Below are 17070 nucleotides of genomic sequence, written 5' to 3'. Positions count from 1 at the left end.
TAGGTACCTACTGAACAGAAAATAGAGCTAATGAGTAATGGTTGTCGGACCATGGCGACCGTCCATTAAAATAGGCGTTATTCGTTAGATGGAATAACGTAACGCCTGACTATGATTACTTGCACGAATTCACCATCTATTAAATTCGCTGCTTTTAAGTAAAATACACAAAGGCAGCATTTTTCGAGCTGTGTGCAACAGCCTGTTTGTTGAAAATTCCATCTTGCGATCTGTACTCGAATTGGGACAGTTTTGTGGAAGATGAAAATACTTTTCGTCCACCGCACTCACTGGGAATATCTACACCATTAAATTACTCAGACATTTATTTAAACCATCATTTCTGATCCCATCCCCCACTAATAGCTGTTATTAGCTAATAAATATCGATACTTATTTTCATAAGCAAGTATTCGGTGTACTTAGCCATCCTAGGTCTGAGAAAATATTGGTTTTCTGCCTTTGATTACTGCAAAATTTGCTTCCTGCAATTTGGCTGACAAGAAAAAGTAGACGACATTCGGTTTTCAGAATGTCGTTATGTTCAGGGTATTTTTCGATGGTCTCCTCAGTTGTGCTCCTTACATTCCTTGCCTTGTTCGATGCTTCAGCGAGAGCACACGTTCATCACTCCACATTTGTTGTATGTCCTTCGTATCTCTGTGGATAAGTTGCTTTGAACAATTACGCAGAATACAGAGCTATTATCCTAGGCAAGCTAAGAAGATTCATCATTTTATTCTTTTCAAGTAGTTGGATTTTTTATTTGTTTAGGTGCTTCATCACACATACAGAATGCAGAGCTATTTTCCTAGAAGAAATAGGGGGTTCATCATCATAATTTTTGATTTATTGTTATTCGATAGATGATTTAGTGCTTTGGTTTACACATCATACTTTAAGATTTGTTTAAATTGTTTATCTAAAATCACATTAATGAAAAATGGATTCTATTGAAAAAACCAGTGTTAATTTAGATGAACAATTTAAACAAATTAGAATGTGCTATTTAAACCAGTTCTGAATTAGTCTATTCATTATCAAGAGCTATTATCCTAGATATGTTAAGGAGATTCATCATCTTATTTTTTAGTTAATCGATTTTTAATTTGTAATTTAGTTGGTTTATACAACACACTCTAATCTTTGATTTATTGGTGGCTCTTCTGATATAAGACTAAAAAGTGGTTTTATTGAAAAAACCAGTATGATTTCAGATACCACCCAAACAAATCAATACTTAAAATGTGCTAGTTGAACCACATCGATCCAGTCTATACATGATCAACCAGTCCGATGAACAGCCTAGTTGAACCACATCGATCCAGTCTATGCATGATCAGCCAGTCCGATGAACAGCCTATTTAAATCAATATTTAGAATCTACTCTTTAAACCCGCCGTAGGTTAATCTAAACGTTGATGATATTTTTCCATGCTCAGCATCTTATTCATTAAGACAGATCATAGCATATTTGTGGTACCTAATACTGGAAATATATTTTTGCTTTGGATTTGGCCAGATTGAATCAACACCTATTACTAGGCTATGTCAGACGCATAGCAGAGTCATAGTGAATGGAGAGTTCCCTGGTCCTACTCTGTATGTACACAATGGCGACAGTGTTAGAGTTAAAACGATCAACAAATCCAATTACAATGCCACCATCCACTGGTAAATCGTGTCTCTCAATGCTTCACACTGACATGTCACACTTCTATGCTTCTATACGGCTGTTTCTTGGCGTATGTAGTATTAATAGTAAATCAAATTAATATCATTAATTGTATATAAAAATCGTGCTATATTTAGACTGTTTCTGATGCAAAACGTTTTCAAATTCCGTTTTATTGCCCTTATCATTTCACTTTTCTATTTGTGGTAACAAACTGGTTGCAAACGTTTGCTTTTCAGGCATGGAGTGAGACAGATTCGCACAGCATGGGCTGATGGAGCAGGGTATATAACTCAATGCCCGATTCAAGCAGGAGTAAAATATACGTACAAATTCAGGATTATTGCACAGGAAGGAACCTTGTGGTGGCATGCCCATGTCTCGTGGCTGCGTGCAACAGTTCACGGAGCAATAGTTATCTATCCAAAGAAAGGAAGCTCTTATCCGTTTCCTCAACCCTATTCAGAGTTTCCCATCGTGTTAGGTAATCAAAATTGTTGAAATCCTCTGTTTTAGACTAATATCCTGTTTTATATCAGTTCCCTGTTTTTATGAATAGAAGTTTGCTGAAAATAACACTGCTGTTTAGAATTAAAAAAATACTCTTATATTAGTAAAGAAAGCTTTATAAATTATTCTGATTAAGGGTTCATCAGATTCTTGTAGGGAAGGAAAGATAAAAAGCATTAAGCATATATCAATAAAATATGAGACGACCAAAAGAATCAAGGAAGCTTTGTAAATTGTTAATTGCTTTCTCCGTTTTTCTTTTATTTTTTACATTTACATTTGTTTTTTATTAATATAGTATTCTTCTATTTAAATTTCAGGAACAAATACGTTATATATACTACTAATTATAATTTTTTATAAAATGTGTAATTTAATTTGTTTTTTTGTAAAACTCTTTTGTTTTGACATTTTTATGCAATAACTCAATAGCTTTAGAACAAATAAATATATATATTAAAATAATATCCTCACAAATTAAGTATATTTTTCTTAAAAAAGAAATCGAGACAAAATAATATTTTAATAAATATTAGAAAAATATTTATGTTTTTTTTCTCTTTGTTCTATTTTTTTTAAGATATAGATGTGATTATTTTTTGTGAATGCTTTGATAGCTATTCACATTACAACTCACTTTTTTCAAAATAGAAAAATTAACCGAAAATAAATAAAGAAAAACTAGTTATTATGTTGAGAGACATTTAGTGACAATATAGCATGAAGTATTGTATTGAGATCATATACATAAAAATTAAAATTCAATTTATAGAATATTACAAGTAAAATGGTTCACCAATAAAATAAATAACTCTCAATTGATTTAATTTTTATGTGTCTATATATGTTTGTAGGAAATAAAATAGTTGTAAAATAAAATATTCCAACTCTTAAATAAATAGAATTTGAGATCTCACATTTTTTTGAGTATGTTTGCTAATAATTGCTAGCTTATTGATTAGATAAAATTTTACTTTTCTAACTTTGGAAAGCTTACTTGATTTAAAGTAATTAGAATTCATTGAATTTAGTTGCTATAAATATATCATATTCGGTGCTAAACATAGTTATGGATCCATATAAAAGTGACAATTATGTTGTAAATTACTTTTCTAATAGGATCAAGATTTAAAACACAAGTTAGTTGATGACATTTAATATTATATTTTAAATTATATTACTCACATATAGTTTATACTATTGTTAGTATTTGTGTTGTCATAACTTCAATGGTACAACACTCTCAATAGAAAATAAAAAGTCTTAGGTTTACCTCCCAGCTAGTCCATAAATTTAACATGATATAAAAGCCAAGGTCAACAAAACTAGACCAAGATAGGATCAATAAGAATCTATTGTTTGGCTCAAGGGGGATGTTGGAAAATGAGTCATACCCAAATAAAGATGGACCAATTGTCATGAGGGCTTGTAGTTTAGTGGTAGAACAACCTAGTAGCAAATGGGATGTCTTCAATTCAACACCTAACTAATCCATGAAAATTTAATAGTGCAACTATCCCAAATAGTTTTTATGTTCTAAAAAATTCTAGAATATATAAATTATATTAAGATTTGAACTCCACTCGAGTTATTATGCTAACAAAATGCAACAAATATTGTAGTTCAATTAAAAATTGTCTTTTTTTTTTTTTTAATATTTAGTAGTTTTCATTGATGCCATATATGTTAAACAAAAGTAAGCCTACCAAAATCATATTGATGGACTTTCCAATTCTTGATTACATGATTTAAAAGGTACTAATGCAATTTAATCATATCTTAATGTACACATACAGGAAAAAGAAAACCCAACAATATAAAACAATTTTTTTACTAATTACCTATTCACCAATTCAAAGAAAAATCTCTCTATCCTCCTATTTCTCAATGACATGTCCTTTAAAAAGGACATTTATGCATTTTGTTAATTTAAACTCAATTCAAAAAAATTATTTTTTATATTTTCCACCCAAAAATTGTGTGATTTCATTACACATTAACATATATGTAAAATTAGAGCTATGATTGACAAGAATTATCTTAATAACTAGAGGCTAGAGTATTTCATGATCATAAGGGTTTTGTTTAGAACTATCGATTAGTTAAAAACAGAAGAAGAAATAACACTTTCTCATTTCCATTTCATTTTATTTGAACTGCTAAAATTTTATTCATTTTTATCTTGTTTTATTGTATTATATCCAAATGAAAATAATATGGATAGTGACGTTAAACTCGACACAATAAAGGATGGTATAAAGGTATCAAAATTTTGAAATTTCTATATGGTTAAGTTTTAATTGAACATATTAAAAGAGGAGATAAAATGATAAGCAATCAAAATTTTTAGGTAGAATAGGAAAAGATAGGTCATAGCCATGGGAAAGGTCTTAGCTATCAAGAACTAGCTCTTTGTTTATAGCAATTCTTTCTTGATTAATATGTTCTTTATTTTATAGCTATATTTTATTCTTGGTGGGAGATACAATCAACACCAATAGAAACAAATTCATCATTATCTAATCAATTAGGAGTACCCTTTTCATGAGGCTATGATTAGACAAAAGTTTGGCGAAGCTATGGAGACCAACCATGAATACTATGTCTGAAGTTCTATGTTGGGGTAGATAAAAAGCATGATAATCATGTCCACAATCATTTTGGCTATGCTCATGCCAACAATCTCAAGGAGGGGACTAATCTTTGTAAGAGGGAGAAGTTAGTATTTGTAGATGGACTAAAACATTACTCTAGTTATCAAGAAGCACTTGTAAGTGGACAACATCAAGCACAACATTATTAACATATACATCTATATTCATGAAAATATTTGAGAAAAACATAAATTTAGTATACATAAAAAAAGGACGAGTTATTAATTTTGTAGCCACCCTTGGTGCGTAAATGTATAATAGAATAAATATATTTTAATTACTTTTCATCCAAAAGAAGTCACAAACATTTAGAACTAACAAGTAGTCATAAAAAGAAAGCTTGTTTATTTCCATTTCATCTTATTTTTAGAAATAAGTTTATTCATTTTTATCTTGTTTTTTTCTTTTTTTATATGTACATATCAGGATTATAAATAATGACATCAAATTCAACACAATAAAGGATAGTAAGAATATACCAAATTTTGAAGTTTCTATATAGTAGGTTTTAAGTGAACATTAATAATATATGAGATAAAATGATCGGTAATCAAATTATTAAACAATAAAAGTTATAAGTTGAATAAGAAAAAATGAAATAACAATGAAGAATGTCTTAGATATTTAGAACTAGCTCTTCATTTATAATTTAATACCTTCTTTATTAAGATGTTCTCTATTTGATAGCTAAGATTTATTCTTGATGAGAGATACAATCAATATCAAAAAAAACAAAATTTTCATTATTTAATAAATTAGGAACACCTTTTTTGAAGTTTGTGAACAAATAGATGACCAATGAAACTATGAAGCTATAAAAACCAACCATGATTATTACATCTGAAATTCTATATAAAGATAGATAAAAACCATAAAAATATGACTATACCTACACCAACAACCTCAAAGAGGGGACTAATCTTTGTGAGAAGGAAACTTTGGCAACACAAGATGCATTACTCTACTCATCAAGAAGTACATGTAGGTGAACAACCTTAAACGCAACTTTATTAAATTTTAAGTTAATAAGAATACTATTGAAGTCAACTCTAATTTATAGATTGATTATTTTATTTATTTTTATTTTCTTTAGAGATCCATAATATGACCTACTTTTTTTAAATAGGAGAATGGTGGAACAAAGATCCTGAAGCGGTCGAAAGGCTATTAATTCAAACAGGAAGTGCACCTAATATATCCGATGCCTTTCTCATCAATGGTCAGCCAGGAGATCTCTATTCTTGCTCCAAATCAGGTATAGAGTACTTTTCAGTTACAGATGAACTCTAATGTCAGGTACTCAACATGGAGTTGATGAACTAACTGCTTACATGCAGGAACAACTAAAATCTCTGTACAACGAGGAAAAACGTACCTTCTACGTATTGTTAATGCTGCAGTCAATAATCACCTCTTTTTCAAGATTGCATCACACAATTTCACAGTGGTAGCCTTAGATGCTTGCTACACAAAACCATACACAACAGACATAATGCTTATAACCCCTGGCCAAACTGCAGATGTTCTTCTCACCGCCAATCAAGCAATAGCCAAATACTACATTGCTGCCAATGTATACACTACCCAATCTATTGGATTCTTTGATAACACCACAACAACTGCCATTCTTAGCTATGTGGGTTCTCACTCATCTGCCACCCCATCTCTTCCACAATTTCCAACATACAATGACACTACAACTGTCACTAAATTTAATAAAGGATTACGAAGCCTAGCTTCAAAAGAGCACCCAATAGAAGTTCCCCAGAACATTGATGAGAAACTCCTAATAACAATAGGACTTGGTTTATTTCCCTGTAGAACTAACGTGACCACCAACTGTCAAGGCCCCAACAATACCAGAGTAACTGCTAGTATGAACAATGTATCTTTTGTCCTGCCAGATATAGCCATACTTCAAGCTTATTATTTTGGTATTAATGGTGTCTTTACCACTGATTTTCCTTCAAACCCACCAATTGTGTTTAATTATACAAGTGACAATATACCCAGAAGTCTTTGGTCACCAATCACTGGAACAAAAGTTAAAGTGCTAAATTATAATGCTACAGTTCAAGTGGTGTTCCAAGCAACGAATATCTTCCAGCCTGATGACCATCCAATGCATATTCATGGTTATGATTTTTATGTTGTGGGAGAGGGATTTGGTAACTACAATGCTCGAACAGATCCTCTCACATTCAATTTGGTTGATCCACCAGAACGGAATACTGTGGGAGTTCCTGCTGGTGGGTGGACTGCTATCAGATTCAAAGCTGACAATCCAGGTGACAAAACATATAGCTTTCAATTATTCTCTCAAAATTAATGATGCATATCTTCAAATTAAAAACTGAAGAATATGTGAAAAACCATGATTTTTGCAGGTGTTTGGTTTGTGCACTGTCATTTTGATGATCATCTAACATGGGGATTGAATATGGTCTTCGTGGTGAAGAATGGCCATGGCAATTTGGCAAGTTTGGAGAAGCCTCCTCCTAAACTCCCGAAATGCTAGCTCCACAAACCATGTCATCTCAATCAGTCAATAGTAGTCTTTAATTTCACCACCTTGTTATAAGTATTTTGCCATGAGGCAATATTATTGTAATAACTATTATTTAACTAGTTATTAATAATTGTATTGGATAACAAATTAGAAATTAGTAGTTTTTCTATTGAAAAATATTATTTTTTTAAAGTAAATTTGTAAATTTAGTAATTACAAATATTTTTTGTTTTGAATTTAATTGGTTAAAATTTTGAAAATTGAGTTCTTAAGAATAACTATATTCATAATATATATGACGAAAAATGTTAGGTGATATTTAACATAATTTAAATATTTTCAATATCTATTTTCAAACTTATTTATCCTCCCAACTCATTATAACAAAACAATATATTTTTATTTAAAAAATATTACTATTGTTCAAACACCTATTTTTAAAATTGATTTTTATAAAAGAGTTTATATAATGTAATCTTGTAAATATGTATTAGATTATTTTAAAAATTGAATTTCTATTTTTTGAATACTTTTTGAAATCATAATTTTTTTTTTATTCATTAATAATTTAATCGTTCTAATTAGATAAAATAGGATAGGCGTGAACCTTTATATAATAGCCATAATGCTAAGACCAAGGATTTCATGAGGAGTGAGAGCATCCAACAACCAAACTAGCTTACAAAAAGGGACTAGAACCAACTAACAAATAGAAACAACAAAAGAAAACTAAACTAAACCAGAAACCAAAGGATACCCAAAAACCAATGCCGCCCATAGAAGACACAAACATAAGGTCTATCTAGTGGGGATTTTTTTAGCTTGCCAATCTTGGTGAAGTACTTTCACTTTCTATGAAAAAGATAAATCTTTTGTTTGAACCTTTACTTGAAGAGATAGAAGGGGACTCCAAAGTAGCCTTGACCATGTACTCACTAGGTTCCAAAGCATTGTCAAAGGTCATATCCAGGTAGTGCTTCCTCTTCGCATGTCTCCTATCAATCTCTTCATGGATAGATTGCAAAGAAACCAAAAATTTTCTCATCATTTCATTTTTGAGAGCTACCATCTCTTCTAGTTTCCTCTTAAAGGTCTCTTGATTGCCCTATAGCTCCATAATAACCCTACTTGTCCCCTTCCTATTCTCTCTTCAATCCACGTTGTCACTTAGAGCCTTAATTTTCTCCTACAAATTATCTTGGGGCATTTCTCAAGCCTCTCCACCAGATCATTAGTTTCCAACTAAACTCTTTCATCTTTATCTTCCATTGTCCAACTCAATGCTCTATTGACAACCTCGACCAAAGCCTCCAACCTATTGATTTTATTCTTAGCAATATTAAATTGATCAAGGGGCCAACAAATGATGTAATTTTGCTTATTTTAGGCATGATGGAGATCATTAATCTTCTCAATATTTTTTGTTAAATCTCACTTCTTGGGGGAATCGACGAGGGAGGGAGGAAGGGAACCCTTGAAGAAGGTGAAGAAGGGGCAAAAAATTTCACATTGTGGTTGTTCGCGGTTCACTTAGAGTTTGTGGAACAAGAAGAAATTAAGTCTTTAGAAGCAAATTCCTCCTCATATTGCACTTTGACAATAGTTTATTTAAGAGGAGAGGCAAGGAAGTTCTTCTTTTTGGTAGATTGGTTGGGATTAACACGGGTAGGTATCCCTTTAGACTTGGGGGTAGTCCTCACACTAGGGTTGACCTTTCAATTAGGGATTTGAGAAAGCTCCATGACCAATGGAGGGCCCAGTAGTAGGGGCCAAAGCCACATGGAAATTATAAAGACTTAGGATTAACCCCTAATACAAGGGGAGAACATTCATGGAATTAGCCACAACAACAGACTAGGAAATACAAGAAAACATCTAGCAAGGGGAGTTCATTTTCAAACTGTACCTGAGATGATTTATGATTGAAAATAACTAGGAGTGGAAATGTTTGAATATCTTCTATGTTGAAACCATTTTGCAGGCGAGCAAAATTTTCACTTGGCTCTAGGAACCTCTTGAAATTAGTTTGGTATTGTCCCTTAAGTTTTTTAGGGAAGGTCATACCTTCCGCAATGAGACTAGTAGTAGTAGCAATAGACTCCATAGATGAGGTTCTTAAGCCACATCCCTAATACTAATGTTTCCCTAATTATAGGACTAAGCAAACTGTTTCAAGAGAGAAGGGTCAAAACCCTTCATACCCTCAACATAGGATGAAAGGTTACCTTTCACAACATCAAGCTAGAGATTACCATTTAACTTGAACCTATCACAATTATATGGCTCTATTTAGATGAGGTCATCCCCCATATTTAGTCTATTCCAAGGAAAAATAGTAAGAGTGACTGAGAAAGGGTTAGGAAAACTAATTCTAGGAAAAGGACAAGAAATGGTGGTATTGGGAGAGTTCTTCCTTTTGCCAAATTCAAAAAGCTATGTCCATATGGGTTAGTGTAGGATCAAGGGGGGCCAAAAAGTGGCAATGTGAAAAAAATAGCCTTCTTCACTCACCTAAAAACGCGAAAATCCGTGTTGACTTTTTGCTTGGCTTGGGTGTCAGTACACCCTGGCCTGGTAATTACCTATGCAAATCGGATATCCAATTTTTATTTTGTTTCAGTTGGCATTTATGCCATATTTATGTATGGACATACATTTGTAATCATTTGACATTTTTATATATACAAAAGTTGATATTCGATCATATAAATTGTTGCTCATCTATGCGTGGTGTTATCATGGAAATCTTTAATCTTCATTCCAATAATTAACAATGGTTAATAATGGCTATTTAATGAAAAATACAATTCATTTCATTTCATCATAAGTGTTGTTTTTATAATGAACAATACAATTTATGAACAATACAATTCATTTAATCAACAATACAATACAATTCATTCAATGAACAATACAATTCATTATTACCCTATGCATGGTCCTATTTTGCCTCCCACCTCGGTTGAACTTTCGGAGTTTTATTAGGGCAACAATTTTTTGGTTGGCAAAAAAATCGTTAGTCTCACTCAATGGAATGTTGTCACATGGTCGATTTCTCATTCTGCTCATCGCGATGATGAACCGTCGGCTCCGACATGTCCAGTTAGGCATTATTACCCTACGCATGCTCCTATTTTTCCTCCCCACTTGATCGAACGCTCGGGGTCATACCCTACCAGCGTCGTCCCTTGAGCGCCCTAAGTGCTCAAAATTGTCAAACCTTAACGGGCCCTAACTCGGAATCCGTGGCACCTGCAAACATTATGTTTAAACCTAAGAGGCCATGAGAGGGGTCCCTACAAAAGTCTATCTCAGTTTTTCATGTTGCCCTATGATTTTATTAGGGCAGAAATTTTTCGGTTGGCGAAAAAATCGTCAGTCTCACTCAATGGAATGTTGTCGCATGGCCGATTTCTCAATATGCTCGTCGCAATGACAAACCGTCAACTCCGACATGTCCATTAAGGCATTATTACCCTACACATGCTCCTATTTTCCCCCCCCACTCGATCAAACGCTCGGGGTCATACCCTACCAGCGTCGTCCCTTGAGCGCCCTAAGTGCTCAAAATTGTCAAACTTTGACAGGCCCTAACTTGAAATATGTGGCACCTGTGAATGATCCGTTTGAACCTGTGAGGCCATGAGAGGGGTCCCTATGAAAGCCATTCTCAGTTTTTGAAGTTGCCCTACGATTTTATTAAAGCAGCAATTTTTTGGTTGGCGAAAAAATCGTCAGTCTCACTCAATGGAATGTTGTCGTGTGGCCGATTTCTCCTTCTACTTGTTGTGATGATGAACCATCAGCTCCAACATGTCCAGTTAGGCATTATTACCCTACGTATGCTCCTATTTTTCCCTTCCACTCAATCAAACGCTTGGGGTCATACCCTAGGGGCGTCATCCCTTGAGTGCCCTAAGTGCTCAAAATTATCAAACTTTGATGGGCCCTAACTTGGAATCCATGGCACCTACAAATGATCTGTTTGAACCTACGGGGCCACGAGAGGGGTCCCTACGAAATCCTATCTCAGTTTTTCAATTTGCCCTACGGTTTTATTAGGGCAGCAATTTTTTGGTTGGTGAAAAAATAGTCAGTCTCACTCAATGGAATGTTGTTGCATGGCCGATTTCTCCTTTTTCTCATTGTGATGATGAACCATTGGCTCTAACATGTCCAGTTAACCATTATTACCCTACGCATGCTCCTATTTTTCCCCCCACTCGATTGAATGCTCAGGGTCATACCCTACGCATGTGACATCCATGAAGGGATATGAAAGGATATTTTGTAAACAATTAGAAAACCTTTAATGATAATCAAGTTGAAGCCTTGAGATTTATGCAATATGCATCAAGTCCAAAACTGTACCCTGAAGCCACACACTCTTCCCTCTCCCAACATACAGTAATGAGTCAAAAGTTAACATAGAATTTGAACGGATTTGACGAGAGCGTTTTGATTTTACTTATGTCTTGTGTATTATAATATAGACCAATTTGCCAATGTGACATCTTCATAAAAGCTTCATTTTATCTTAATACAGTTGTACCTATTTCATTATTAAAAAAAATAAATAAGTTCTGCACTAAACTGCAATAAATAAATTAGTATCCTCTATATTATGGATTTGAATTGATGTTCTCAATTAGTTATTATTCCTACACCTCACACTCACAAGATTAATAATGAAACATGACATTTATGATTCATCAAATGCTGACAAAGTCTAATCAAAGTTCAACTTCAAGATGTATACAACATATCATATTCAACTTCAAGATGCATACAACTTACCATATTCAAGCTCATGCCAACCACCACTTGGATATTGTTATATGTCGATTAAAGTACAATATATGTAATAAAACCATATAGTCTTACAAAAAAGCCATCATAGACCATCTATGTCGATTAAAGTACAATTCATTTGTAACAGGGGCACACTCACAATGTGAAGTTGCAAAGCCCTGTGGGAAGCATCAAAATAGAAATTTACTAATCTGACTCATACTACTATCAAAAGCATCAAAGATGCTACTGCTAGAGAACACCATGCTCCATTGTGGAGAGAATATTAGGTGCATCTGATGTCAGCATCTGAAAATGAAAGAATGTTATTCAATTGCCAAAATCTAACTGACTTTATTTTATAAACCATTAATGAATAAAAATAGACAAGGTTACCTGAGTGAAAGTTCGATGACCACCTTGGCTAGTCAATGTCAAATGTTTGATTCAATAGATCATCTGTCATGACAATTTGATCCACTGCAGATGTGTCCTGGCCATATGCATTTGAATCATCTTCATGATAATAAACAAAAAAAGACCCACAATTTAATCTCATTAATGCACAAAGGAATATGTACCATCACCAAGAGAGAGCCTTGTCAACGACGAATGAGCTAGAATGAATCTGTATATTTAAGAATTGTTATCCTACACGTAAATTGCATGGATGAACATAAGTGGTGTTACAAAAATATGTCCCTTCCAATTATATCGAGTGTACTCGCTATGTGCATGCAAAAACCGTGTTGCCCAAAAAAAACGTTCATCAATAGACCTGCATTTTGAACACATCCTTAATATACATGTAACAAACTTGAACATTAAGGTTTAATGATCATTGTTTGAAATGAAATGCATGATAAAAAAATAAGGCACCATTAAAGACCTACAACTCAAGTGTGCTTGAAGGGTCATCTCTTTGTTTAAGAGTATCCAGTATTGCTTCATGATCAGCAGTAGACACTATCCATAGCTCTTTGGTCTTCGGTTTTGCTTGATGCTTCAACAACTTGACATTTGTAGCTATAATAAGGTGTGAATACATTATAATGGTTTTGTGTCTCTCATAGTCTTCAAATGTAGGTATGCCATTCTTTCTAATCATGTATGTTCGCAACCAAGTTCCCACAACAACAACTAAACCTGTAGGATATGTGAACCCATCATCATCTGTCATTGGTTGTGTTAGCTTTTGTTTTTCCTGTACACATCGTGCCAACCAATATTCTGATCTCTCTCTTCATTCCATTGCGGTGCAACAATTGCAAAAACATGTCCTGGTTGTACAAGATCTGATAGATGATCATACTCAAGTGAACTTTCCATGTCATCGTTTGACAAGGATATTGTGTGAGATAAAGGAGTTAGATAGTGGGGAACCAACGTATCAACCCACTCACTTGACTCGCACTGATCCCAATCACACCGAAGACAACTCTGACAAAAACAAGCCAACATTCGTGTCCAAATGGTCCGTGTACTTGCATTTGAGCTGAGAAATGAATGCATCTTTGAAGAATCTTTAATTGTTTGACAATCCAATCTATCTCCCACTGTTCCCTCCTCAACCAACCAAAAGAATCTGCTCACTGCTGAATCAAGAGTACTTCCATGTGATAATGCTGAACTACACCAATCAACAATAGAACGTGCATCAGAGAAATTTGCACCTGAAATCCTCAATTGCTCCTTAACTAGAGCTCTCTTCAAACATGCACCTACTCCATCATGCTCTCCCTTCCCATGCCCTGCCTAAAACAAGCACCAAATATGAGGTATACGCCTCTTCACATGCATTCTACTCAACCAATAAAACGTCTGGGCATTCTTGAATTGACCCGTACAATTATCTGACCATATTATATGTCGATCAATTGCAATATCTTTCTCATGCAAGAACTCAAAAAAATTCTTGAAAGAATGTTGCACATACTCGGAGGAGTGTGATCTATCATCACTCATATAAAAATGATACTCCCAGATTATCTTACTGTCCTCTTCTGTACTATCAGGAATATGTCTATATGTAATGTGAACAAAAATAGCAATCTAGACTGAATTGTAGTACTGAGACTATACCTCATTCTGTGGTTGCAATGTATAGTTCTCTGCAAAATCAACCACCGATACAATAGTGCCAATTGGGAAAGAGTTCTTACACATCTTGAACTATTGATCCAACCACTGAGACCTCTGGGTGTGCCTTGCATACTTGTAGAAAATATTTTCCTTAAAATCCAAAATAAAATCAGCAATACTCACTTCTCTTGAGACTAATTCGCATCTAGAACCTTCATCTCCACTCTTCAAATTATATTTCACTGTCTCGTATCTTTTTTCTAACATAATTATTTCCAAACTCGTGTTCGCTGTCCTCATGAAAACATGAAACAAACTTTGACAACCCATCGCATTCTGAGCACTTCTCATTCAAACAATCATTTCTATAGAAATAGCACCCATCATCTCTAGGGCATAAAATTAGATCTTGCAAGTCTCTTGATGATCTTGGAAATAGCATTGTACCACACTCCTACAACATCTCATTAGTATGCATCATAGAATGAATATGACATAAAAGTTCATGGTACATTGAAAACTCCACATGGTACTTGCAACAACAGGTATTGCGAATCTTAAGAGGAACACAATAAAATGGTTTCAAAGATTCAAAGGCCCTTTGTGATATTTGCAAAGTTGGATGTAATTCACAAAAAAATTTGTACAACATTGTTTGGCTTGATTCCAAGAAATGTTTGGGATGGGGTGTGTGGTCTCGATTGCCGATTCTTAATTTCAAAATGTCCTTTATATTGGGTGACACTCTAGAATTAGAGTGCCAAAATTGTTGAATCTCTTCCTTCACATTGTCAATAAACTTTCAATCAACACATGGAAGCCTCCCACCAAATGCCCATGTATCTTGTCAAAGTGGATTGTCAAGTCTTTCTCTTCGTGCAAGTGCTCTATCCAAAGTTTTACGGTTTATGTTAAAATCAACACAAGTTTGTCTCATTTGACGAGACTTCCTCAATTGATGGCTTACTAAGGAGGTTGTAATCACTCTTTGAGCAGCTCTCTTATCTATTTCTTTGGTATTCTTTCCAATAGAATTGAGAGCATCAAATCAATTTTTTGCAATAATAGAATTTATCTCCGTCTTCTTGTTCATACGAATCTTCAATTTGTTTAGCAATGGTCTCATCTTTATCATCTTTAGCAATTGAACAAAGAGTTGGCATTTCTCGGTCAATGTCTTATTGCTAAAATTTTGGTTGAAAAGTTCTGTAGCCCACAACCGAATGGTTCTTGTTGACCTCTTGCCTTCAAGATTCGCAATAATGTTCTCATCAATTTCAAATAACCATTTTGGGGTTCTTGAAGGTCTTGGATTTGGAATTTGTCTTTCATCCATGAGAGGGTCTTAATTTCTAAAGTAATTAGGTGTTACATATGGTTCACTTGGTGAGGCAATTCCACCTTCAATGTTAAACTTTTACACATTTTCACCTCCTATGTCAAAATTTTCCACATGTTGAGCATTTTCATTATCACTTTCAACATTTTCAAAATTTTCAATATTTTCACTTTCAAAATTTACATTTTCATTTTCAATAACTTGTGGCACATTTTCAATTTCAATTTCCTCTTCAGTTGAAGTAACATTAGCAATATTTAACATACCTTGTCTTCTCCTCCTATGACATTCTCTATCTCTTTCTCTATACACTTCAACTTGGTCATTTGAAAGTTTTCTTTTGCGTTTAGACTTCCGACGACTACTACTCCCCATTTCCCTCCACACATATGCTCCTTCGTGATTGACATTGTAAGTTTTCACTTTAAGAATATCCCAAAAGCACAAATTTGTCTCTAACTATTTGAAACTCCATGATCCTCGACAGAAAACATAGGACCCAGACTGTCGATTGTTGGAATCTACAGAATGGCCCACAAACCCTCTTTTTCTTGGTTTTTAGTACTAAAATCGATATCGGATAAAATTGGATATCAGATTTTTATCTGATATCCGATTTTTGTACAAAAATATGTGGTCCCCAAAAAAAATTCCCTTTGCTGCCATTTATGAACTAAACTGCCACATGGCAGAAATCCAATATCCAATTAAATCGGATATCGGATTTTATTGGTCATATTTTAGAGAGAGAGGGATAGAAGGAGAGGGAGAGAGGGAAAGAGAGAGAGAGAGAGAGAGAGAGAGAGAGAGAGAGAGAGAGAGAGAGAGAGAGAGAGAGAGAGAGAGAGAGAGAGAGGGAGAAAGAGAGAGAGAGAGAGAGAGAGAGAGAGAGAGAGAGGAGAAAGAGAGAGAGAGGAGGAGAGGGAAAGAGGGAGAGAGAGAGAGAAGGATAGGGGGAGAGAGAGAGAGAGGACATGATTTGGTGTCTTAAGGGGTCCTATGGTGTCACAAGACACCATATGACCCCTAACGACACCATAGGACCTCTTAAGACACCAAATCATGTCAAAGAGAGAGAGAGAGAGAGGGAGAGAGGAGAGGGAGAGAGAGAGAGAGCGAGAGCATGCACAAGAGAGAGAGAGAGAGAGAGAGAAGGAGAGGGAGAGGGAGAAAGATAGAAAGAGAGGAGGAGAGGGAGAGATAGAGAGAGAGGAGAGAGAGAGGGAGAGATAGAGAGAGAGAGGGACATGATTTGGTGTCTTAAGGGGTCCTATGGTGTCACAAGACACCATATGACCCCTAACGACACCATAGGACCCCTTAAGACACCCAATCATGTCATTAGGGGTCATATTGTGTCTTACGGGGTCGTAGGACACAATATGACCCCTAACGACATGATTTGGAGTCTTAAGGGGTCCTATGGTGTCGTTAGGGGTCATATGGTGTCCATAGGGGTCATATGGTGTCCCATGAACCCTTATGACCTCTTAGGACACCATATGACCCC

General features: G+C 34.6%; 1 protein-coding gene across 2 annotated transcripts; it reads left to right on the top strand.

The window, feature by feature from the left end:
• Positions 1-249: 249 nt before the first annotated feature.
• LOC131066278 (laccase-12) lies at positions 250-7545 on the top strand. Of its 2 annotated transcripts, XM_058001000.2 has the most exons (6): positions 264-643; positions 1523-1674; positions 1915-2159; positions 5966-6094; positions 6177-7127; positions 7227-7545. In XM_058001000.2, exons 1-6 carry the CDS (start codon positions 533-535, stop codon positions 7355-7357), a joined length of 1719 nt encoding a protein of 572 aa, XP_057856983.2. In that variant the 5' UTR covers positions 264-532; the 3' UTR covers positions 7358-7545. The 2 variants fall into 2 exon arrangements, with proteins under 2 accessions (XP_057856984.2, XP_057856983.2); XM_058001001.2 differs by lacking the exon at positions 1523-1674 and having other exon boundaries at positions 250-643.
• The last annotated feature ends 9525 nt before the right edge of the window (positions 7546-17070 follow it).

Source organism: Cryptomeria japonica, chromosome 10 (genome assembly GCF_030272615.1).
Source record: "Cryptomeria japonica chromosome 10, Sugi_1.0, whole genome shotgun sequence".
Classification (NCBI taxonomy): Eukaryota; Viridiplantae; Streptophyta; class Pinopsida; order Cupressales; family Cupressaceae; genus Cryptomeria; species Cryptomeria japonica.
The sequence above is the reverse complement of the archived record's forward strand: the minus strand, read 5'-3'. Positions and strand labels throughout refer to the sequence as shown.

Coding starts and splice junctions, on each gene's coding strand:
- LOC131066278 (XM_058001000.2), top strand. CDS start 533: ATGTCGTTATGTTCAGGGTATTTTTCGATGGTCTCCTCAGTTGTGCTC. Junction 644..1,522: donor TTCATCACTCCACATTTGTT/GTATGTCCTTCG, acceptor GGATTTGGCCAG/ATTGAATCAACACCTATTAC. Junction 1,675..1,914: donor TACAATGCCACCATCCACTG/GTAAATCGTGTC, acceptor TTTGCTTTTCAG/GCATGGAGTGAGACAGATTC.